At 40.7% G+C, this 24,487-nt stretch overlaps 1 protein-coding gene across 1 annotated transcript in view; it reads left to right on the top strand.

Moving 5' to 3' along the window:
* LOC126226731 (DNA-dependent protein kinase catalytic subunit-like) overlaps window positions 1-24,487 on the top strand; it is a 563,510-nt gene that overhangs the window by 153,361 nt on the left and 385,662 nt on the right. Inside the window, exons 14-16 of the mRNA XM_049942233.1 lie at window positions 3,889-4,039; window positions 14,318-14,605; window positions 23,097-23,207. Coding sequence (XP_049798190.1) covers window positions 3,889-4,039; window positions 14,318-14,605; window positions 23,097-23,207 — 550 coding nt within the window. The remainder of the gene's footprint in view (window positions 1-3,888; window positions 4,040-14,317; window positions 14,606-23,096; window positions 23,208-24,487) is intronic.

Genomic DNA, 24,487 nt, shown 5'->3' with positions numbered 1-24,487 from the left:
TTTGCCATTGCCATAAATCTAATTATGGATTGTCTCCTTCCTAATGTCTCGGGATCCCTCTTTGTGGATGATTTTGCGATCTACTACAGCTGTCAATGGACCAGCCTTCTTGAACGACGTCTTCAAGGATGTCTCGATCGCCTCCAGTCTTGGAGCATCGAAACCGGCTTCCGTTTTTCTCCCAGTAAGACCGTTTGTGTTAATTTTTGGCGACGTAAGGAGTTTCTTCCACCCTCCTTACATCTAGGACCTGTCAACCTTCCGTTTTTGGACGTCGCTAAATTCTTGGGTCTTATGTTTGACAGAAAACTGTGCTGGTCCTCCCACATTTCCTATCTTTCGGCTCGCTGTCTGCGATCCCTCAACACCCTCTGTGTCCTGAATGGTACCTCCTGGGGAGCGGACCGAGTGGTCCTTCTCCGCCTCTATCGCGCCTTAGTGCGGTCGAAATTGGACTATGGAAGCATAGTTTACTCCTCTGCTCGGCCGTCTATTCTTCGTCGTCTCGACTCTATCCACCACCGTGGATTACGTTTAGTGTCTGGAGCTTTTTACACCAGCCCTGTGGAAAGCCTTTATGCTGAGACTGCTGAACCTCCGCTGTCCCATCGGCGAGCAGTTCTTCTGAGTCGTTATGCTAGCCATCTGTCTTCCATGCCTGCTAATCCAGCCCATGACATTTTTTTTCGACGCCTCCTTTGATGTAGGGTATGCAGGCCGCCCTTCCTCCCTACTACCACCGGGAGTCCGCTTCCGTCAACCTCGCCATTCTCTTTCCTTTCGCTTTCCTAAAACCTTCTTGACAACTTGGGGTACAGCACCGCCTTGGCTCTGTACCCGGATCTGCCTGCTCCGTGACCTTTGTCAGTTCCCCAAGAATGGTACCCCTTCACTTGTTTATCGTCGGGCATTTGCTGCTCTATGTGCAAAAATGAAGGAAGCCACATTTATTTACACTGATGGCTCGAAAACATCGTTAGGTGTAGGGAGTGCCTATATTGTTGGCGACACCCCAAATCAATTTCGGCTTCCCAACCAGTGTTCGGTTTATACTGCGGAGCTTCACGCTGTTCTCCAGGCTGTCCACTACATCCGCCGCCATCAGCGGGTACAGTATGTTATCTGCTCAGATTCTCTCAGCTCTCTCCTCAGTCTCCAAGCTCTTTACCCTGTCCACCCTCTGGTCCACCGTATTCAGGACTGTCTGCACTTGCTCCACCTGGGGGCGTCTCGGTGGCGTTCCTCTGGCTCCCAGGACACGTTGGTATCTGTGAAAATGAGGCGCCCGATATAGCGGCCAAGGCTGCAGTCTCCCTTCTTCGGCCAGCTATTCAATCGATTCCCTTCACCGATCTACGGAGCGTTTTATGTCGTCTAGTTGTTCTTTTATGGCACGCACATTGGTCGACACTTCCCCATAATAAATTGCGGGACGTGAAAGCTCTTCCTTGTGCTTGGACCTCTTCCTCCCGAACGTGTCGTCGGGAAGAGGTAATTTTAACTAGAATCCAGATAGGGCACTGTCTTTTTAGCCATCGACATCTTTTAAGCGGCGATCCTCCCCCACTCTGTCCCCACTGCTCTCAGCTGTGGACGGTAAGACACCTTTTAATTGAGTGCCCCTATTTTACTCCGTTACGCGCCCATCTACAGCTGTCGCCTGATATATAGTCCATTTTAGCAGATGACACGCACTCGGCCGATCGCGTTCTAGAGTTTATTAGTGCCAGTGAGATGACGTCAGTCATTCTGCTTTTAGTTTCTCCAATTTTTTGAGTTTCGTTCCCATTTCTGCTGGTTTCCATATTCGGTTTTTACTGTTTCCTAAGTCACGGACCGGGCGCTAATGACCATAGTAGTTTTGCGCCCTAAAAAAAAAAATAAATAAATAAAAAAACTAGGTTCTCCTTTCCTCAGTGTGCCACCGTCCTGGACACTGACCAACTTCCCTCTGATGGCTGTCTCCACACCTCTGTTCATATTAAACCCACCAACCTGCATTTCGTCAGCTGCCTGCTGAAGGTCTCAAAAACGCCATCACAGTCAAGCACCACCTCCAGACCCAGTCTGCAAACAGGTTTCCTGTCCCATATCCCCACACACCCACTAATCCTTCCACCACCCCCAAGAGCCAGCTACAAAAGAGTGCTCCCTTTGTCACCCAGTACCACCCCACCCTGGAGCAACTGAACAACATCCTTTGTCAGGGATTTGATTATCTACCATCATGCCCTGAAATGAGGGACATCCTATCCAAGATACCCCTCCTAAAGTTGTATTATGTCACCCACCCAACCTCCCTAACATCCTAGTCCATCCCACTCCTGATCACACGCCATTGCCACAGGGATAATATCCCTCTGGAAGACAAAGGTGCACAACCTGCCTAACACATCCACCCAGCACTTCCTATTCAAGTACCGTGATACTACCTCATCAGAGGCTGACCCACATGTGAAGACAGCCATGTGATATACCACCTCTGCTTCAATCATTGCACACTTTATCGTCTTGGTATGACCGAGCGAGGTGGCACAGTGGTTAGCACACTGGACTCGTATTCGGGACGACGACGGTACAATCCCGTCTCTGGCCATCCTGATTTAGGTTTTCCGTGATTTCCCTAAATCGTTTCAGGCACATGCCGGGATGGTTCCTTTGAAAGGGCATGGCCGATTTCCTTTCCAATCCTTCCCTAACCCGAGCTTGCGGTCCGTCTCTAATGACCTCGTTGTCGACGGGACGTTAAACACTAACCACCACCACCATCTTGGTATGACTACCAACCAACTGTCTATCAGCATGAATGGCCACTGCCAACCTGTGGCAGAGAGCAAAGTAGACCACCCTGTGGCCCAACATGCAGCTGAACAAACATGCTAGACTTTAACCATTGCCTCACAACTGGTCCATCTGAGTCCTTCCTTCCATCATAAGCTTTTTGGAACTGCACAGATGGGAGTTACCCTTACAACACATTCCCCACTCCCAAAACATTCCAGTCTCAACCTATGTCCCCATAGTGTCCACCCAACAGTTTCTACCTCATCTGTCATATATCCACCTCTTCCATTCATATCTCCTGACCCTCATTGTGCTCATTCTTTGCCAACACACCCACCAGTCCCTTCCTGTTTCTACTTATCTCATTTTCTACTCCGCTTCCTCCCCCACCCCTCTCCCATTGCACTCTGCTATCCCAGTGTGTAACAATCTGCTCATTGTGCCTGTCTGCAGCTTAATGTATCATCTTTATATGTTGAGTAGCAATTTATCCTTTTTCTAATTGTTGATATTCCAACCTGGATTTTCCATTGTTTTGTTGGGCAATATTGTTATATTTACATTACATATATGTTAGTTTGTATAGTAATATGTTGTAATGATATGTGGTGTCGTAGTTTTACATAACTTGATAATGGCATAATGTAGTCCTGAAAGATGTTTTGCTAAATATATCACATGTTTTTTTAGAACTGTTGTGTAATAATCTCTGTACTGGTTCTTAATATTGTAGGCCATTGTCTTCACAACGCATTCTGTACAACAGTTCACTCTTAATGTATGGTCATTCCGATTCATCTCTTCCTGCAGAGTATGTCTGTTCGCTTCTCACATCCCTTCCTCTTTTCATATTCAGACTTAAGAGCCATTAGCCATTTTTAAATTTTTGTCCTTGCCTCTGCAGATGCTGCTTCTCTTCTCATTTTCACCAGGTATCTTAGAAGTTAATTCATGCAGTTTTTTCATAAGTAAAGTGAACCTCTAGTAAAGCATTAAACTGCTACCGGTTACAGATTTTTCCATTTTCATAAACAAATGCACTATCTTCCTTGAATTTTTATAAGGTTGAGAAATGAACAACTTCTGTGAAATATTTGTTTGCAGATAATTTTCAGTATTGCAAATAGTTATTTGGAATTAGGCCACAATGCAATGGATTCACTTGAAAAGTGGACAAAGGAAATACCTTCAGAGGATATGGATGCACTGATAACAAAAGTTTTACCTTATATGGAACCATTTCTTCAGAGCAAAAGTAAGCATACTACTTTTTTTAAACAATATTTTTGTGTTTATGAATGCATATGTTTTAATTTAGGTGTGTATTTACTTTGTTTAATTTTAGGGTATGTAAAATGTTCATGTAATTCGTCAAACTATTTTTGTTTGTTTCAAAATATTGTGCTGTTTTTTTTTTTTTTTTTAAATTTGTAATTAATAGATGTCTGATTGACAGAAGAGTGATTGATTGACAGAAGTGTGATTGAGAGAAGTTTAGAAAAAGAAAAACCTACCCCCCCTTTTTTTTAAATTATTATTATACAGGGCGTTTCAAAAAGAAAGAGCAGATTTCAAACATTTATTTCTCAAAAACTACAAATGATAGAAACACAATTCAAACGTTTCTTGTCAGAGAAAGGTTCAAAGTTTTTCAATGGTCCGCGCAGAAGTTCCATGCAAATCCGCAGTGGCGCTGGCGTTTGTTTGTAGGAAAATGGCGACGACACCACAGGAACGATCATTTTGTGTGCTGCAATTTGCAAAGTTAGAGTCCATTGTTGGTGTGCAACGTGCATTCCGCCGTCAATTCAACAAACAGCCGCCTCGTCATAAGCAAATTTATGAGTGGCATCACAGATTCGTAGAAGATGGTTGCATCTGCAAGCGAAAAAGCACGGGTCGTCCACGCACATCGGATGAAAATGTCGAGCGTGTCCGTGCAGCTTACGAAAGGAGCCCTAGAAAATCCACGGCACGGGCAAGTCACGAACTAAACATGTCTAAAACAACGGTATGGCGCGTTCTGAGTAACCGTCTGCACATGAAGCCGTACAAACTGCAGTTATTGCAAGCATTGCGTCCTGACGACCACAACAAAAGGTTCGAATTTTCAACTGCAATTCTACAGGACATGGAAGAGGACAATTTTGCCGAACGATTAATTTTTTCAGATGAATCAACGTTTCACATTTCTGGTAAAGTTAATCGGCATAACGTACGAATTTGGGCGAGTGAAACTCCGAGGGACGTTATTCAACATGAAAGAGACTCACCAAAGGTTAACGTCTTTTGTGCAATTTCGGTAAACAAAGTTTATGGACCTTTCTTTTTCATGGAGAAAACTATCACAGGAACCATTTACCTGGACATGTTAGAAAACTGGCTATTTCCTCAACTTCAGGAAGATTCAAATCACTTCATCTTCATGCAAGATGGCGCCCCACCACACTTCTCTGAACCTGTACGACGGTACCTAAATAACACCATTCCAGGACGGTGGATTGGAAGAGCAGGAGCACAAGATCAATGTCATCGTCTGTGGCCTCCCAGGTCACCAGACCTTACACCCTGCGATTTTTATTTGTGGGGGTACATAAAGGACTGTGTTTATGTCCCACCTATGCCCGCTACTCTTCAAGAGGTACGACATCGAATTGTTGCGGCCGTGAATTCGGTAACTAAAGACCAGTTGCGTCGTGTGTGGCAAGAAATGAGATACCGGTTTGATATTTGTCGTGTAACAAATGGTGCTCATATTGAGGTACAGTTTTGATATTTGTTGTGTAACATTTGGTACTCATATTGAGTGAAGGACCGTTGGAATTGTGTTTCTATCATTTGTAGTTTTTGAGAAATAAATGTTTGAAATCTGCTCTTTCTTTTTGAAACGCCCTGTATATAAAAGGCTGTGATTTAGTACTTGATGTATTCAATACTTGATGTGTGTTTGTTATGAATTGTCTATAGTGTTTTCGGTAAGTAGATAACAAGCGGAAATCTGCAAATGTTTTTATAAAGGAAAGGAAAGGAGAGACATATTTTAAATATTGTTGAATGTTTTTCATTATTCGGCTAACAGTTAACAGATAAGCAAGAGAAATATTAAGACTAAAGCCACCACTTCTTTGCAGAAAGTTGTTTTCAGTGCAGAAAAAAGGAGCTATTTATTTCCCATATTTTTGTTCAGCTGTGCTTAACACACATCATGTGTGTTTTTGAGTTTAGTTAATCAGTTCATAATGAACAGTGGTAATCATGTAATGAGTGAACCGTGGATTTATTTTCAAGGAATATTCTTAAAAATTTATTTTATTTACTAGCGATTCATCAAGAGCATCAACACATTTAATCACACTATGTGAGTGTGGAAGTAGTTGCCAGGGAGTAACTGATGAAATCATAAGCAAATTCCTTTTTAACAAATGGTAATTTATTCACTTTAATGGTGCCTAAAGCATTTTTTAAAAGAAACAGATTTAAAATTATAATCAGAAAGCACCTTCTAAATATCAAGTTAAAATTTATTCAGAGGCAGAAAGAAACAAATTTTTGACTGTATGTGCTTTCGGGCTGAGAACCTTGCTGCTCCCTTTTGACACGGCTGTAGTTACAACCCCTCACAACAACCTCTGAAAGATTACACTGGTGCAAATCTGCAATACACCAGATTACTTTAAACTAAAAGTTTTAACAATTCACACAGGCACACAAACTATCCACCCTGTAGGAGGGATGGAAATGGTAGAAAACACTAAAATTAAAATATTAACTTTGCCACCGAAGGTGCAACTTGATTTTAACTTCTAAGAAAAGTCTTACGGTGAAAGGGTGGCAACTTTATATACTAAAATGATCATTTAAATAAAAGGCCATGAAATGCAATCTTATATAAAATTCTACAGGGTTGGCCAAACAAGTTAAGATGCTCTACAGTACACAGATACCGCCTCTCAAGATGATAGGAAAGATCAAAACATGTTTCAAGAATTAGGCTGTTACACTCCAAGCAATAAATTCGTTAACACCAAATCCGACAAACATGACAGAGGCAGCTACTAACGCACGGTAGACTGATAGGGAGATCACTGAACAACCCGAACCGCAGGTTGCTCTAACCCGCCCCTACTTCACAAAGGAAAAACGGACCACCCAATTCATAAACAACCACCTTCCCACGGGTGGGCAAATGGAGAAGAATGGTGGGACGACCCCAAAACAAAACGGCTGGTGACCTCACTAAGAAAACAAGTAGAATTTAACAAGTAAATGAAATAATATATCACCATTCACCTAACTTCTAATAAACTGCGATTTCTGGAGAAGACCTGGTGCAGCACCCCCAAATCGCTCTGCCGAACTGTCTGCTGCCAGTCGCTTCAACGGATGCAGGAAGGTGCACCAATCTACCATCTCACGGCGTCGCAGCTCGCACCGGCCAGACCGATGTTGTGGGTTGACTCCTGTTGTTCTCATGTTGACTGCGAAGCCACTAACCCTCGCTATACGGCACGGCCCACTGGACTCACGTGGTGACCTCACATGTGCGAATGCTCAAGACGGACAAGTCATCTTGTGTCTCATTGCACAACTGACCGACTGATCGATGCAACCGCGTTGACCATTGCCTGAGCAAACTCGAGCAGACTGGCGACCTAACGTGCAGAGTCAGATGCAGGAACTAAGCCCCGACCGAGGGACCACTCGCTGAGTTCTCTTACTGGCGGATTGGAAAGACTCTCATTTTGCCAGTTTTAAAGGTGATATACTAGCACTCCGGACGACAGACAGACACTAACTGCCTCACAACTGCGGACGAGAGACAGACTAGCAAGCTGGGGACGAGAGACTGACCCAGACTGACCGACTTGCGTGCTCATAGCACCCCTTAAATGCACTTGAACAGGCAACCTTTCCCCTTTCCCACCATAGGGAGACACCAAAGCTGCGATTGCCACAGTGGCGCCACCGCCAAAAACGGAGGGCGACTGCTTCACACTACGCGCTGCGGCACGCCCTTCAAAACAGCAATTTTTACCACGGCTCAATGAGCATGTTGCAGAATTATTATTTAACCTATAGATTGTAAGTAAATGAAACTCTCCCATGACATAAAGCATCAAGGTGAAAGCAGAGGATTTCTAAGATGTGAATAAGTTAAGAAAGTAAGGAGGGCAATCAAGAAGTGTTAGATAAGTACCGGGTAGTTGTAATTAAAGGTGAGCTACTCACAGAGGTCCATTGTGGGCTGTAATTGGCAGCAAAACTTGGTAGATATTCTAATGTGTTAAAGTGGAACTAAGTTATGCTGATAAAAATTGCTTCCAATTGTGACAGACAGATGCAAGTCTGGTACTGTGAATGCAAGAGAGACATGTAGAAATGTTTTCATGGGTAATGGATTAGGAACAAGATGCTGGCAGAAGAGCTCGCATAAGTGAGAAAGGCATACTGGTGATTGAAGTATTAACCTCCACTTACATAATTTGTTCATTATGAGCACCTGAGACGTCGACAAGATGCTGCGCAGCACCAGACTTGCACCTGCAGGACAAAATTGGAACAATTTTTTCAGCATAAATTGGTTCAGCATTAACACATTAGCATTTCTACCAAGTTTCGCTGCCATACGGTATTTACAATCCACACTGGACCTATGTGAGTAGTGACATGTCATTATAATGATACAGTATTGGCTCTTCACTCCATTCCTCTAACCTCCTTCTCTCCCTCATTTACCTTCCATCAGTTCATTCACCTCCCACCCTCTCACTGCTGTATTATCCCACTTCCACCTTTCACTTTCTCATTTCCCCATTGTCCTGCCTTCCACACCCTCCTCCCATGTACTACCACTTCTGCTGCCTCCCTCCCTCCCTCCCATAAATTCCCCCTTTCCTCCCAATGCCTCTCACTTGCCTCCCCATGCCCATGATGAAATAGCATAACTGCAACACCATGTCACATTACTATTCTCCATCATAATGTAATGCTTTTACCAGAAAATAGTGTCAAGATCAAAATTACAAAAACAGTAATGTCCTGTAATTCTCCTGAGTTCAACATCCCACTCATCATGAGGGGATATTACTCAGTTTTTTTGGGGAGACTGAGGGGAGTACTTGAAGACGTACCTGAAGCATAGTTGAATGTTTACAGGCCTGGAGCCAGTTTTCCGAACAGACTGGAGTGGCATAGTTGCAGGGTCAGCATCCAGGAGTCACCAGGAGCTGTCCTTAACGTGTAAAGCGATGGAGAGCAAAACAGTGTTTTATAATTTATCTGAAATAAATTGTATGTAAATAAAAAAAAATGTAATGTAACTGTTAAAGATGCTGACCTCATATTCTGGGGGGATGGCATTTACTCTGTCCAGCCATCCCAATTTAGGTTTTCTGCAAAGCATGGAGAAAATCCACTATTGGGTTGAAGTGTGATACTGAATCCCTCTGATATCTTGGTTGTTGTGATTGATTGATCTGTACCCTAGTGTAGGTCTGTGTTAGGTTGAAAGGTGATCATTTGGTTGACATGTGGCAAAGCCAATGAATGTGAATGCTAAATAAAGTTCTGGTAACTGATTGAGCTGTAGTGTAGCCTAAAGCTGACATTTGTGTCATATTTAACCACACTTTGTCATATTTAATCCATTTTACATCATAAAAACTAAAACTGCAGTGTAAATTCAGAAAATGCATATTAGATAATGGAAAACATATTATGTACCTATACTGAAATACAGAAGACGCAAGGGGAGTCCACTAAGTAATTTTTCTCATTACTGCCAAAAAAGCACGCAATGTAATATTTGATCCGTGAAACCCCACCTTGCCCACATTTCTTAAATCCACATCCCCATTATCAAAGCTTGAAGAGACTGGTTCAAATGACACTGACGAAACTACACACGGCTGTTGGTTAACGGCACAGCAGTTTTAAGTCTACAGGTATCGGTAGATGATTTTATTGAGATGTTTGTGGCAAGTTTACATTTCCTACAGTCATTATAGAACAACTCAAACTAATTAATCTCTTATTTCTAATGCGCAGAGACTCCATTGGCAAGTTAAAATTCACCCATTACAAATGCAAATATCAAGAAATATGCTGTATGTCATATATGCAGATGCTTGACTCCTTTCATTGTGGATACCTACTTTGTCTCATTCGTATAATCTTTGATTTTGATGAGCCAGCATACATGTATTAAAGAAAAAAAACACAGTCATGTTGATTGACTGCATCCGTGACATTACTACCTACATAGCAGTTCCAACAGCATTATTTCCAGATTGTTTGTTTGGTCTGATGTTCCCTGAACAAATATATTGTACTTTATGAAAATTGGCACTCAGTGCAGTTAACAAAATCACATGTTTTAGAATTGTGGGAAACAGGCAATAAAACACACACACACACACACACACACACACACACAAAAATTAGTCACTTCCCTATTTCAGTTTCATTTCTTGTTTGTTATTGCTCCCCCATTCGGATCTCCGGGCGGGGACTACTCAAGAGGACGTCGTTATCAGGAGAAAGAAAACTGGCGTTCTACGTATCGGAGCGTGGAATGTCAGATCCCTTAATCGGGCAGGTAGGTTAGAAAATTTAAAAAGGGAAATGGATAGTTTAAAGTTAGATATAGTGGGAAATAGTGAAGTTCGGTGGCAGGAGGAACAAGACTTTTGGTCAGGTGAATACAGGGTTATAAATACAAAATCAAATAGGGGTAATGCAGGAGTAGGTTTAATAATGAATAAAAAAACAGGAGTGCGGGTAAGCTACTACAAACAGTATAGTGAACGCATTACTGTGTACATGATAGACACGAAGCCCACACCTACTACAGTAGTACAAGTTTATATGCCAACTAGCTCTGCAGGTGATGAAGAAATTGATGAAATGTATGATTAGATAAAAGAAATTATTCAGCTAGTGAAGGGAGACGAAAATTTAATAGTCATGGGTGACTGGAATTCGATAGTAGGAAAAGGGAGAGAAGGAAACATAGTAGGTGAATATGGATTGGGGATAAGAAATGAAAGAGGAAGCCGATTGGTAGAATTTTGCACAGAGCATAACTTAATCATAGCTAACACTTGGTACAAGAATCATAAAAGAAGGTTGTATACATAGAAGAGGCCTGGAGACACTGGAAGGTTTCAGATAGATTATATAATGGTAAGACAGAGATTTAGTAACCAGGTTTTAAATTGTAAGACATTTCCAGGGGCAGATGTGTACTCTGACCACAATCTGTTGGTTATGAACTGTAGGTTAAAACTGAAGAAACTGGAAAAAACCTGGGAATTTAAGGAGATGGGATTTGGATAAACTGACTAAACCAGAGGTTGTAGAGTGTTTCAGGGAGAGCATAAGGGAACAATTGACAGGAATGGGGGAAAGAAATACAGTAGAAAAAGAATGGGTAGCTTTGAGGTATGAGGTAGAGGAGGTAGCAGAGGATCAAGTAGGTAAAAAGACGAGGGCTAGTAGAAATCCTTGGGTAACAGAAGAAATATTGAATTTAATTGATGAAAGGAGAAAATATAAAAATGCAGTAAATGAAGCAGGCAAAAAGGAATACAAACGTCTGTAAAATGAGATCAACAGGAAGTGCAAAATGGCTAAGCAGGGATGGCTAGAGGACAAATGTAAGGATGTAGAGGCTTATCTCATGAGGGGTAAGATAGATACTGCCTACAGGAAAATTAAAGAGACCTTTGGAGAGAAGAGAACCACTTGTATGAATATCAAGAGCTCAGATGGCAACCCAGTTCTAAGCAAAGAAGGGAAGGAAGAAAGGTGGAAAGAGTATATAGAGGGTTTATAAAAGGGCGATGTACTTGAGGACAATATTATGGAAATGGAAGAGGATGTAGATGAAGATGAAATGGGAGATAAGATACTGCGTGAAGAGTTTGACAGAGCACTGAAAGACCTGAGTCAAAACAATGCCCTGGGAGTAGACAACATTCCATTAGAACTACTGACAGCCTTGGGAGAGCCAGTCCTGACAAAACTCTACCATCTGGTGAGAAAGATGTATGAGACAGGTGAAATACCCCCAGACTTCAAGAAGAATATAATAATTCCAATCCCAAAGAAAGCAGGTGTTGACAGACGTGAAAATTACCTAACTATCAGTTTAATAAGTCACAGCTGCAAAATGCTAACGCGAATTCTTTACAGATGAATGGGAAAACTGGTAAAAGCTGACCTCGAGGAAAATCATTTTGGATTCCGTAGAAATATTGGAATACATGAGGCAATACTGACCTTACGACTTACCTTAGAAGAAAGATTAAGGAAAAGCAAACCTACGTTTCTAGCATTTGTAGACTTAGAGAAAGCTTTTGACAATGTTGACTGGAACACACTCTTTCAAATTCTGAAGGTGGCAGGGGTAAAACACGGAGAGCGAAAGGCTATTTACAATTTGTACAGAAACCAGATGGCAGTTATAAGAGTCGAGGGGCATGAAAGGGAAGCAGTGGTTGGGAAGGGAGTAAGACAGGGTTGTAGCCTCTCCCTGATGTTATTCAATCTGTATATTGAGCAAGCAGTAAAGGAAACAAAAGAAAAATTCGGAGTAGGTATTAAAATCCATGGAGAAGAAATAAAAACTTTGAGGTTTGCCAATGACATTGTAATTCTGTCAGAGACAGCAAAGGACTTGGAAGAGCAGTTGAACGGAATGGACAGTGTCTTGAAAGGAGGATATAAGATGAACATCAACAAAAGGAAAATGAGTATAACGGAATGTAGTGGAATTAAGTCGGGTGAGGCTGAGGGAATTGGATTAGGAAATGAGACACTTAAAGTAATAAAGAAGTTTTGCTATTTGGGGAGCAAAATAACTGATGATGGTCGAAGTAGAGAGGGTATAAAATGTAGACTGGCAATGGCAAGGAAAGCGTTTCTGAAGAAGAGAAATTTGTTATTATCGAGTTTAGATTTAAATGTCAGGAAGTAGTTTCTGAAAGTATTTGTATGGAGTGTAGCCATGTATGGAAGTGAAACATGGACGATAAATAGTATGGACAAGAAGAGAATAGAGGCTTTCGAAATGTGGTGCTACAGAAGAATGCCTAAGATTAGTTGGGTAGATCACATAATTAATGAGGAGGTATTGAATAGAAATGGGGAGAAGAGGAGTTTGTGGCACAACTTGACAAGAAGAAGGGATCAGTTGGTAGGACATGTTCTGAGGCATCAAGGGATCAGCAATTTAGTATTGGAGGGCAGCGTGGAGGGTAAAAATCGTAGAGGGAGACCAAGAGATGAATACACTAAGCAGATTCAGAAGGATGTAGGTTGCAGTAGGTACTGGGAGATGAAGCAGCTTGCGCGGGATAGAGTAGCATGGAGAGCTGCATCAAACCAGTCTCAGGACTGAAGACCACAACAACAACAACAACAACAACAACAACATTGCTTTTGATATTTTCAGTTCACATATTTGCTATATTTACTTTCATTTCTCTAATAATAAATACTCATTTTACTTAAGTGTCAATGAAAAACTTAAATATCATACCAACTACGGAATGTTTTTAGATTGTATCTCTATTTAGCACATTGTATTCTTGGAGGAAGTATCTTCATGGTTTTATGACTGACATATCTGTGATACTATAGACTTTGATGTAACTTCCAATTGGGCAGAACTTGCACAAAGTCGGTGACATGGCTTTGCCTATGGTTGGGGGAGTAGTAGGGGGGAGAGGGTGGGGGGCAGTGGATCGGCAGGAATTGTTTCAGGTGAAATCATGGCGCAAATGTAATGTCTTATCACCCATCGTAACACCCCTCCCTCTGTCTTCTCCCTCCCCCCTCCCACTCCTCCTGCCTGTCTCCGCTCCGCAAGGGCATGCTCGTGCCTGTGTGTCTTCCCACGGGTCCACTTCCTCCCCTCACCCCCACTCCTTGCCAGGGAATGTGCTAATGTGATTGGGAGGGGTCAGTAATAAATTACCTCAGAAAACAATATAGTCTGCAAGTGGCACTAAGCAAGATGGAGCAGCAATTTGGCAGAGGAGTGTCCATGCAAATAAGCCAGTCCAGGTCAGAATGTTGTTCATCTGCTGGACCAAGGAAGTTTAACAAAATTTCATGGGGGGGGGGGGGGAGAGGGGTGGGGGGGTGGGGAGAGAGGGGGGGGATGCTTTATTATCGTGTACTTAGGCAGGCCAGGATAAGTAGTTAACATTGGCCCTTAAGTGGCTGCTATTGAGGTGGTGTAATGCTGTCCTTACACATAGCTGCAGCGTAGACTGTACACTGCTAGTAGCCTAACATAATTATGTATCACCAGCTTCAAATATAGCTTGGTTTTTTAAAACCACTCTACTGATGAGTAAAACCTGAAAATAAAAGATAAGTATAATGCTGGAAACACCAGCTGCTTAGTAAATTGTGTGGAATGTCAAGTGAGATTAGACAAAGCCTTAATTCTATTTGTATTATATTCATTCACAGAGTGGCGTCAAATGTTGATTTATTAAAATATTAATAATGTGTATTACAGGTGCAGGTTTGGAGAAGGACATGGAATTGCAAGTGTTGCAAACTGAACGTAGATTGCATCAGCCTCGACGAAGGATCCGGAAGTTTAAACGAGGCTCTACAGAGCTGCCGCAGACAGAACTTGTAAGGCTTCAGTGGAGAATATTACACTTTTTGGGGTCATTGAGATCTGATATCACTCCAGCTCTACTAGCTAATGATCCTCTTGCTGTCAACACTGCATGGGGTCACACAACACACCTTCCTTTTATGCTGCCATTTAATGATATGAGGGCTACCATTTTTTTTGGTAAGTATTTCTTGTCATTCTTATGTGAAAGTTACCATCACCTTTTTATGTTCTTAGTATTTTAATAGTGAAAGGGTCCACTGAATGCAAACTGTAACTGTCACAGAAACTAAATTGATGTTAGAGAATTATAAAGAAATTAGTGTCGGCATTCACTAGGTAATGATGTTCTTACTGTGTGCAAAGGGCATTACTATTGTTTTTTGTCAATACGTCTACACTATATTTACAAGGAAAATTCATTTTTTTATGAGTTTTGGACTGCTTTTAGAAACTTTAACAACATCTGTGGAACAATCTATACTGATCATCGATAAAAAGACTTCTTATCACCTTTCCAGATTACATGTGGGGTGTGGGAGTGATGGACTACTTAATGCAGTGGTGTGAGGCATACAATCATTCTCAAAGACGGTACACTTTAAGCAATATTCTATTACAACAGAGTGGCTAAAAGTCTACGCAAATGTTGGCTGAATTGGATACTGCCCCCCCCCCCCCCCCCCTGCCCCCTGTGGGGGAAAACTACAGAACACCAAGTTTATAAAGGTTGTTTGCAAAACTAACAACAAAAGGTGTTTTGGATGTCAAATTTTAATCTTGCAGCTAAACATCAAAAGAGTGAGTTAAAACAAAAGTGAACTTGGTAGCAGGCCAGTTATAAATTGCAACTTAGCCCATATCGCTGTACAGGAGTCACATACTGCAGTAAAAAAAATGCTTCACTGCCAGGGCAGACATCTAACGATACAAACTGATAGCTTATGTTACATCACATATATATGGCTCCCTAATTTACACTCTTCAAGACAAAGAGGAATATAAAACAACTGACTGCTCCCATTGACATGAAATTGAAATCATCAGCATTGAAATAATGGAAGGTACAGTAAAGATGGTACGGAAACAACCACCTGTAAGAATGCCAATTCCTTCTCTACATACGAGGTGTGACTGGGAAGTTTTAAGAATGAGCTTGTAATTGTACAATGGTGGTACTTACATGCTACTGTGATGAATTTCTTCAGAATAGTCGCCTTCTGACCGAACACACCGACTCCATTGGTGTTTCCACTTTTGGAAACATTCCTGGAAATTTTTTTCCTGAAGTGTGTTAAGGACACTCTCTGTATTTGCCTGGATGTCTTCGCTTCCATTTCAGTGAAAATTTCAGTTTAGGGAACAGGTAGAAGTGCGCAGGGGGAAAATCAGGGAAATATGGCAGTTGTGGAAGCACAGGAATTTTGAATTTGGTCAAAAATTCAACGCTCGATAAGGCACGATGAGTCGGAACATTGTCACAGTGTAGCACCCAACTCCTGTCTTTCCACAATGCAGGCCTTTTCATCTGCACCTTTTCGTGCAAACGCTCAAGGACACATTTGTAGTATTTCTGATTAATTGGTTGTCCTCCAGCGGTAAATTCATGATGCACAATACTGGTAGACTCGAAAAAAAAATCACCAACATTGTCTTCACCTTCAACCGACTTTGCCGCGCTTTTTTCAGTCGTGGTGAACCTAGAGTCTTCTACTGTGAAGACTGCACTTTGGTTTCAGGATCATATCCATATATCCACAATTTGTTACCTCTAATTACCCTATTTAACAAATCTGGGTCATTTTTAGTCCAATTAATCAGTTCTTGGCACACTTCAAGTCAGTACTGTCTCTGGTTACTAGGCAACACTTTTGGAATGAATTTTGCGGACACTCGACACATGTTCAGATCTTCAGTTAAAATTGACTGAACTGCATAGAAACTTAAATTATGTTCATCAGCGATCTCCCTAATTGTAAGTCTATGATCAGAGCGCACTAAGTCGCGAACTTTCACAACATTTTCATTGGTTTTTGGGGTGGAAGGATTGCTGGACCATGGTTCATATTCAAATGACACGCAGCCATTTTTAAATCTGTTGAACCAGACAAAAACATTTGACTGGCTCATACAATTATCTCCAAAAGCTGTTTTAATAGTTCGTAAGTCTCAGAAGCTGATTTCCCAGTTTCAAAACAAAATTTCACACACACTCGTTGCTCCGTTTTTATGTCAATTTTCACACAGACTGACTCTGGCAACAAGCCCTAAGAGACCCGCACTCAACCAGCAGCCACAACGAACTGAATAAAGGAAATGTAGTTTCCTGTAAGAGGGCATTCAAGGACGAGGTAGTGACTCACTCCCCACCCTCTGTGTACCTGCTCGCCAAACCAGTAAGCAGTTGTGGATCCATTCTTAAAACTTTCCTATCACACCTCGTATTCTTACTAATTGTCAAGGACTGCATGTTGAAGCCTAACTGCTGACACAACAACTGGGATTGTTACTTACATGTGGAAACTGTAGTGAATAATTTAGTTTTTGATGCGAAAAAAGACTTTAAGATCAGCAAACTGACAAAAATGACTGAGACCCAGATCTATGTATTGTTACAAAATGTAGTTTGTCTACCAGTTACACACACAAGAAACATGTTGTCTGGTTCTCACACACTTCGTAACAGCCAATTATACTTAATATAAGAATGTGGCAGATCTTGGTTAAAAAATTTCAGGAACCAGGATGAAATTTTAAGAGAGGAAACTGGCAGTATTTGGCAAAATAAGTTTACTTAAATTTATTCTGAATAACATGTACTGCAGAAATCAATTTTGCTTGCTAGTCCTGGTAATTTATATGGCCGAGCAGAAATACTAATCATAGATGTAGAATAGATACGGAAAACCTTTATGGTGAATATCGACAAAGAGGTAACCTAAACATAGGAAAACAGATACGGTAGAAAATAAATGAGTCTCACGGAGTTAAATGGGAAAAATGAAAATCTAAACTTCAGCCACAGCTGTCAGAAAGCTTGGTCTCTCTTATGATGAATGGAGCAGGAACACAGATACTAAGCTAAGCATCTAAAGTAACTTCCCCTTAGAATGTCCACCACATTAAACACTGTGCAAAAAAAGTTCTCATCGATCCACATTTTAAAAAGACCCTTAATCAAGAATTGCAAGATATCGACAATGAACTAAAAGATGATAAAAATTTTAGTATTTTAATTTAATTTTTATTTTTTTTATTTTTTGATCAAGAGATTAATACAGCAGTAAAATAGCTCAAAGTTAGAAAGGTTGCTGGAAATGATGAAATTTATCCAGAGTTTATTGAAATGTTGCTCCACAGGGTAGAAGATGGTTCACATTTCTGAACGTCCATGCAGTTCACATTTCTCAACTTCCATGCTTGAAGAATCCTACAGCAATTAAAATAATTTAAACAGTAGCAATTCTAAAACAAGGGAAACCTAGCAATGACTGAGCTACTAACTATTACTAACAAAGAGATAGAAGGGGCTGGCCAGTACTTACCTCAGCTCAGTACAGCTGATAGATACACAAAACAGAACAGAAAATTTATGTTCCTAGCTTTTGGGACTTTGTTCCTTCGTCAGGGAGGAGAGAGGGGAAAGAAAGGGAAGAAGGGAAAGTGGATTCAGTTACTCACAACCCAGGTTATGAAGCAACAGGGAAAGGTAAACAGGGAGGGTAGTAAGGATGGAGGCATGGTTTTCAGACGGAAGCCAAGGATATTCTACTGTAAGTACTGTAAGTACTTACAGTAGAATATCTTTGGCTTCCCTCTGACAACCATGCCTCCATCCTTGCTACCCTCCCTGTTTACCTTTCCCTGTTGCTTCATAACCTGGGTTGTGAGTAACTGAATCCACTTTCCCTTCTTCCCTTTCTTTCCCCTCTCTCCTCCCTGATGAAGGAACCAAGTTCCAAAAGCTATGAACGTAAATTTTCTGTTCTGTTTTGTGTATCTATCGGCTGTACTGAGCTGAGTTAAGTACTGGTCAGCCCCTCTATCTCTTTGTTAGTATTTGTTTAACATCTTTATATGAGATTTTCCAGTAATCATTTAGATCACCTACTAACCATTAAACAGATTATTTTACAGCATAACATATACAGCTATTAGCAGCAGATTACCCTTAGAGCAGGCTGGATTCAGGTCAAACTGATTTTGTCGTGATTAGGTCTTAGATGTAACTTCATTCATTGATATGAACTTATAATGAGCCCAAAAAATTGCCACATTTGTTCATTTAACTGCAGCATGAGATAGTGTATATGCACATAAACTACTACTTACTATGAAATGAACCGTAAGTTGTGCTAAGCTCAGTAAAATATTAGAGAATATATTTCAAAATTGCCAATTCAGAGTTAGTTTCGGAAAATGTTCAGGTAAATTCTCTTGAGATAAAAATGTACTGTCTCAAGGATCAGTGTTTTCTCACAGTCAGTTAACTTGTACACAGATAATATTCTGGTGACAACTCTTCAAAAGTTCTGCTGTGCAAATGATACTATTCTACCAGTACAAAACAAATTTTTTGAAGAAGGTGAACAAACCCTACCAGAGGATGTACATACACTAAATGGATATTACGAGGGTAATCCCAAAAGTAAGGTCTCCTATTTTTTTATAAGTACATAGACCTGTTTATTTCTACAATGATTTACAACAGTTTACAGCTTGAACATTTAGCTATTTTTCGACATAATCACCATTTCTCTCGATGCATTTTTGTGGACGCTGTGGCAGTTTTTGTATGCCCATGTCATACCAGCTCGCCGCCATGCTGTTCAGAAAGTTATGAAGCTCTTCTTTCACCTCGTCATTGGAGCTGAATTGCTTTCTGGCCAAATGTTCTTTTGACCTAGGGAACATGTGATAGTCACTGGATGCCAAGTCAGGACTATATGGTGTGTGGGTGATTATGTTCCACTGAAACTGTTGTAGGAGAGCAATAGTTTGCCGAGTGATGTGTGGGGGAGCGTTGTCATGGAGAATGTGTATGCCCTTACTCAACATGCCTCTTCTCCAATTCTGAATTGCCCATTTGAGTTTTTTCAGAGTCTCACTGTACCTGTCAGCATTAATTGTGGTCCCAGTGAATCAGCTCCGACAACGAGGTGAAAGTAGAGGTTCATAACTTTCTGAACAGTATGGCGGCAAGCTGGTGTGACATGGGCATACAAAAACTGCCACAGCATCTACAAAAATGCATTGACAGAAATGGTGATTATGTCAAAAAATAGCTAAAAGTTCAAGCTGTAAACTGATATAAACCATTGTAGAAATAAACAGGTCTACGTACTTATAAAAAAATAGGAGACCTTACTTTTGGGATTACCCTTATATAAACAATGGAGTTTTTGTCCCAAAAGCCAATAAACAAAAGAGATGTTATATTCCATGTAAACAACATAAGCACAATATCGACTTCTTTTGAGCTTTATTAAACTGCTACTCTTTGTGAAGCCTTCAGTTTTGGCACAGTACGTCTACGTATGTTGTTGCACTAACTTCCTCATGATGTGACCTTTCTACAAGATGGTGAACCACACCCTTTCAAGAACATTGCGAGGGATTTTTTGGATCAAGAGTTCCCATGTTGCTGGATTGGGAGAGGTTGTCAATTGATTACTTGGCGCTCTAGAAACCCAGACATTATGCCACTTGATTTTTTTTCAGTGGGGATTTATCAAGAATAAAGTGTAGCCGATACCAGTTTGCACTAGATCTGTACAATCGTGCATGAGCAGCTGTCTCAAATTTTAAGCCTCCATTGCTGCAAAACACTTGCAGAGACTTGAAATATGGATTAGATGTCTGTTGTGCCACAAATGATGCACATATCGAGGTGTTAGGTGTGTAAAGAAACATTTTGAGTTACCATACTTGTAGAAACATACTTCAGTGAATATCTCAATTACTTGTCAAGTTGTTATAGTTCATATTATTATGTATTTAACCCAGTTCTCTGTGCATAGGCTTAATACGTAACTGCTCTCTGACATTTGGAAAATCTCGTGAAATAACTGAACAAAAAATTAAATCTTGAAACAATATTATCAGAAAGCTGACTGGCACAAGCTTGGGGTGTAATCAGACACTTTACACATGGTGTCCAATTGATTATGTATTCTGTTGCTGAATACTGCATACTTGCTTGGGTTAGACATAATCGTTCAGCAAGATTGGTGTCCAGTTAAAAAACACAGTGAGAATTGTTATTGGCATCAAATCAAGATTAGTTCCCTGGCTTCATATCTTACCTAGTATGTCACCACCAGAACTTGGCCAACAGGCAATGGAAAGAGAATGCAATAAAACATACAAGGAATCAGTTCTTACAATCTCTCCAATCGACAAGATTCTTTCTTGTCTTCTGACATAGCATGCTTGGATTTAGAAAGCCTGTGTGGTATCTTGGCAGCCTCCACTGACCTACTCTTTGTGATATAGAAGAGCACTGTTAAGCTAACTGGACACTGGGTACTTGACAAGGTCTGGCTAAACATTCTGCCCCAACCATACCACCTACAGGCTTGCAGCTGCCAAGAAAGATCTGGAGCTGCATCAAGCAATCAGAACCAGGTTGCAAGATTCAAAGCATCTCTTTATAAAAGGTAGAGTGTACACAGCCCAGAAAGTGAGTATGGAGCAAAATATCAAACAATATACAGTATTATTAGTGAATTCCCCTATAAGAAGAATTCAAGGGACTTGAATGACCTCATAAAGTGTTCTCCAAAGGCTGCTGTGTGGTTTACCTTCCTGTACATAGAGCTCTGCCATATTAACATCATTTCTGAATGTTTAAACGCTATAATTTTTTGCTAGTTCATTAGTATTCGTATGTTTATTCTATATCTTTCTTCTCTGTTTTACTTCTCACATTTTTTCTGTAGTTTTGCCATCACTAATTAAGTACTAGCTACCATATAGGGCAGTAACATAATAGGTAAAAGTATTTAATGCAGGGTGGTGCTAGTTACCCAGTATGGCTTATAAGCAATTGATATTGAAGAGGGGATGATGGCAAAGAAAAATGCCCTTGAAATGGATCAGTGCTGGACTGAATAGGAAAAAGAATCCCGTAATGTTTGAATACTCCATTAGTAGTGTAGCGCTTGACACAGTCACGTTGATTAAATATTTGAGCGTAACATTGCAGAGCGATGTGAAGTGGGACAAGCATGTAATGGCAGTTGTGGGGCATGTAATGGCAGTTGTAGGGAAGGCGGACAGTCGTCTTCAGTTCATTGGTAGAATTTTGGGAAGATGTTCATCTGTAAAGGAGACCACTTATAAAACACTAATACGACCTATTCTTGAGTAATGCTCGAGCGTTTGGTATCCCTATCAGGTCGGATTGAGGGAGGACATAGAAGCAATTCAGAGGCGGGCTGCTATATTTGTTACTGGTAGGTTTGATCATCACGCAAGTGTTACGGAAATGCTTCAGGAACTCAGGTGGGAGTCTTTGGAGGAAAGGTGGTGTTCTTTTCGTGAATCGCTACTGAGGAAATTTAGAGAACAAGCATTTGAGGCTGACTGCATTACAGTTTTACTGCCGCCAACTTACATTTCGTGGAAAGACCACAAAGATAAGATAAGATAAGAGACATTAGGGCTCATAAAGAGGCATATAGGCAATCATTTTTCCCTCATTCTGTTTTGGAGTGGAACAGGGAGAGAAGATGCAATTTGTGGTACGAGGTACCCTCCGCCACGCACCGTATGGTGGATTGCGGAGTATGGATGTAGATGTAGACAGGCCACATATAACTTTAGTGGTACATGCAGTATGATGGTGTGTCACCACCACAGTCATCAAATCCATTTGTGATAAGATACGCTAGATACTACTTAGCTAGCAGACATTATAAGTACATGCTGGAAATAAAGTGAAAATCATTTATCACATTTTTCCCTTTAAGTTCAGTATGAAGTTTGTACTAACATTATCGTCATTCCTTTCTTAACAACATTTGTATACAATGAGAGTAATTGCTCCTTGTCACTAATTGGCTGAGAGATTAAACTCTCTCAGCTTAGAACATTTGTATCGTAGAAAGTTGTTCATATTGTTTTTATTCATTTTTAGATCCAATTACAGGAAAATAGTCCTTTTTCTTACATTGTTTTTGTCAGTAGGTCATAATGAGCCTAAGAAGCTTTCAGCACAGTCAAGAATAGCCAATATCACATGTTCAACTGAAGTAAAATGCAATCATACGCATGAAAAGTTTTCTGACACTAATCTGCTGGTTCAAAACCTGTAATGGTGCTGTTTGTGCTAAATAGCATTATTAATAGTGATTGATTAATTGCTGTTTTTACATTTTTTGTTAGATAATTTGTAGAAACCTAATCTCTATCCATATCACAGGATTTTACAAAATGCATAAACTGTGCTGCCTGTAATAACTTTATTACAGATTGCACAATGTTGTGCCTTTTGTAAAATTCATGTGCGCTCTTGACCAGCACCTAAACAAGAAGTTCATATCACAGATGATGATAGTCATGCAATAATAATTGTGTGACTGTAGATAGAATATAAGTATCTTGTCAGTATTTTATTTGTAGTTGTTTTTCAGAGGCTATGTATCTTTTATGTGCTATTTTTGTTTAGACCAATTCCTGCCAAGGATTATTGACCTTGCGTTGAATTCGGGTGACCGGAAAACTCGAGTGGTGTCTTGTGAGCTCCTACAGGCTGTTGTAATGCTAATGCTTGGAATGAGTGAGTATTGTTCAGTTATTAAGTGCGTAGAATTTTGTATTATCTTTGCCTTATTCTAATAGCTTGTAAAAGTTACGGCTGTGAATTTTCCTCTCTGGATTCTAAATTGAACTTAGAGGTTTTCCTTCCTAATACTTGAGTTTAAATATTTTTCTGTGGGATTTAAATTAGCCATATGTTACGCATTTTTCTTGCAGATAAGAAGATGTAGATAAATAATTACCTCGGCTGTCTTCTGATTTTTCTTCTCTCTTTTCACAAAAATAATTGAAACAAGCAACAGTTGTAAAAGATAACATATTTCGGATTGGATAGAAGTGTACTTAGCTATTGAAGTAATCATAGGATAAAAAATGAACTGATTGTATGGCATTGTTGGCCGGAAGGCCCCATTGGGGGAGGTTCGGCCGCCGAGTGAAGCCCAATTTCAGCTGACGCCATATTGGGCAACTTGCGGTCCAGTGATGAGGACGAAATGTTGATGACAGCACAAGACCCAGTCCATGATCAGAGGAAATCTCCAACCCTGCTGGGAATCGAACCTGGGCCCGCTACATGGAAGGCTAGCACGTTACCACTCAGCTAGTCAGGTGGACAATCATAAGATATTTTTTAACTATGGCTGGTTAAGTAGACACTTTGTTGATCCACTAAAAGCCCCATACACTGCTCTGAAAACAGACCCAGAAAGTCATCCTATTAGAAGTGTGGTCCCCTCAAGGTGATCACTGGTGATCACCATCAGCCCCTGGCCAGTAGTAATAAAATGACCAACCATTGCCAGTGGGGAAAATATGGAGGTGGTGCTTCTGTAACTCTTGTACTGTGATTGTGGATCTAGGATCCCGATAGGTTACAACTCCATATTGTCCTGCTTATGTTACTCCTAAACCTATGTGTATAGGACCCATGTTAATTATACAACAGTATACATGTTAAGCTCCCTTTCCCAACATTTGATGAGTGGCACTGAGGACACTTTCATGTTAATTCTGCCACACATTTCACTGCCGGTGTAGGCCAGTTATCCTCATATAAGGTAAATGATAGTTGACAGACAGTTTTAGTAGTAAATGGTGCGTGGCCTGCTCGAGGACTGTGGCATGGTATTCTAACAAATGATTGCTCATGCATTTATCCACAACTCAGTTTTATTCACATTGGTGAGCTCTCTCACTACTTTTGACTAGTCTGTGCCAAGGATACTCACATGCTAAGTCTGTCACCTATCTCTGTTCTCAGTATGTGCTTCTGTTTTACATGGACGTTACTAGGTAATA

The sequence above is a fragment of the Schistocerca nitens genome, chromosome 1 (assembly GCF_023898315.1).
Source record: "Schistocerca nitens isolate TAMUIC-IGC-003100 chromosome 1, iqSchNite1.1, whole genome shotgun sequence".
NCBI classification, from domain to species: domain Eukaryota; kingdom Metazoa; phylum Arthropoda; class Insecta; order Orthoptera; family Acrididae; genus Schistocerca; species Schistocerca nitens.
The sequence above is the reverse complement of the archived record's forward strand: the minus strand, read 5'-3'. Positions and strand labels throughout refer to the sequence as shown.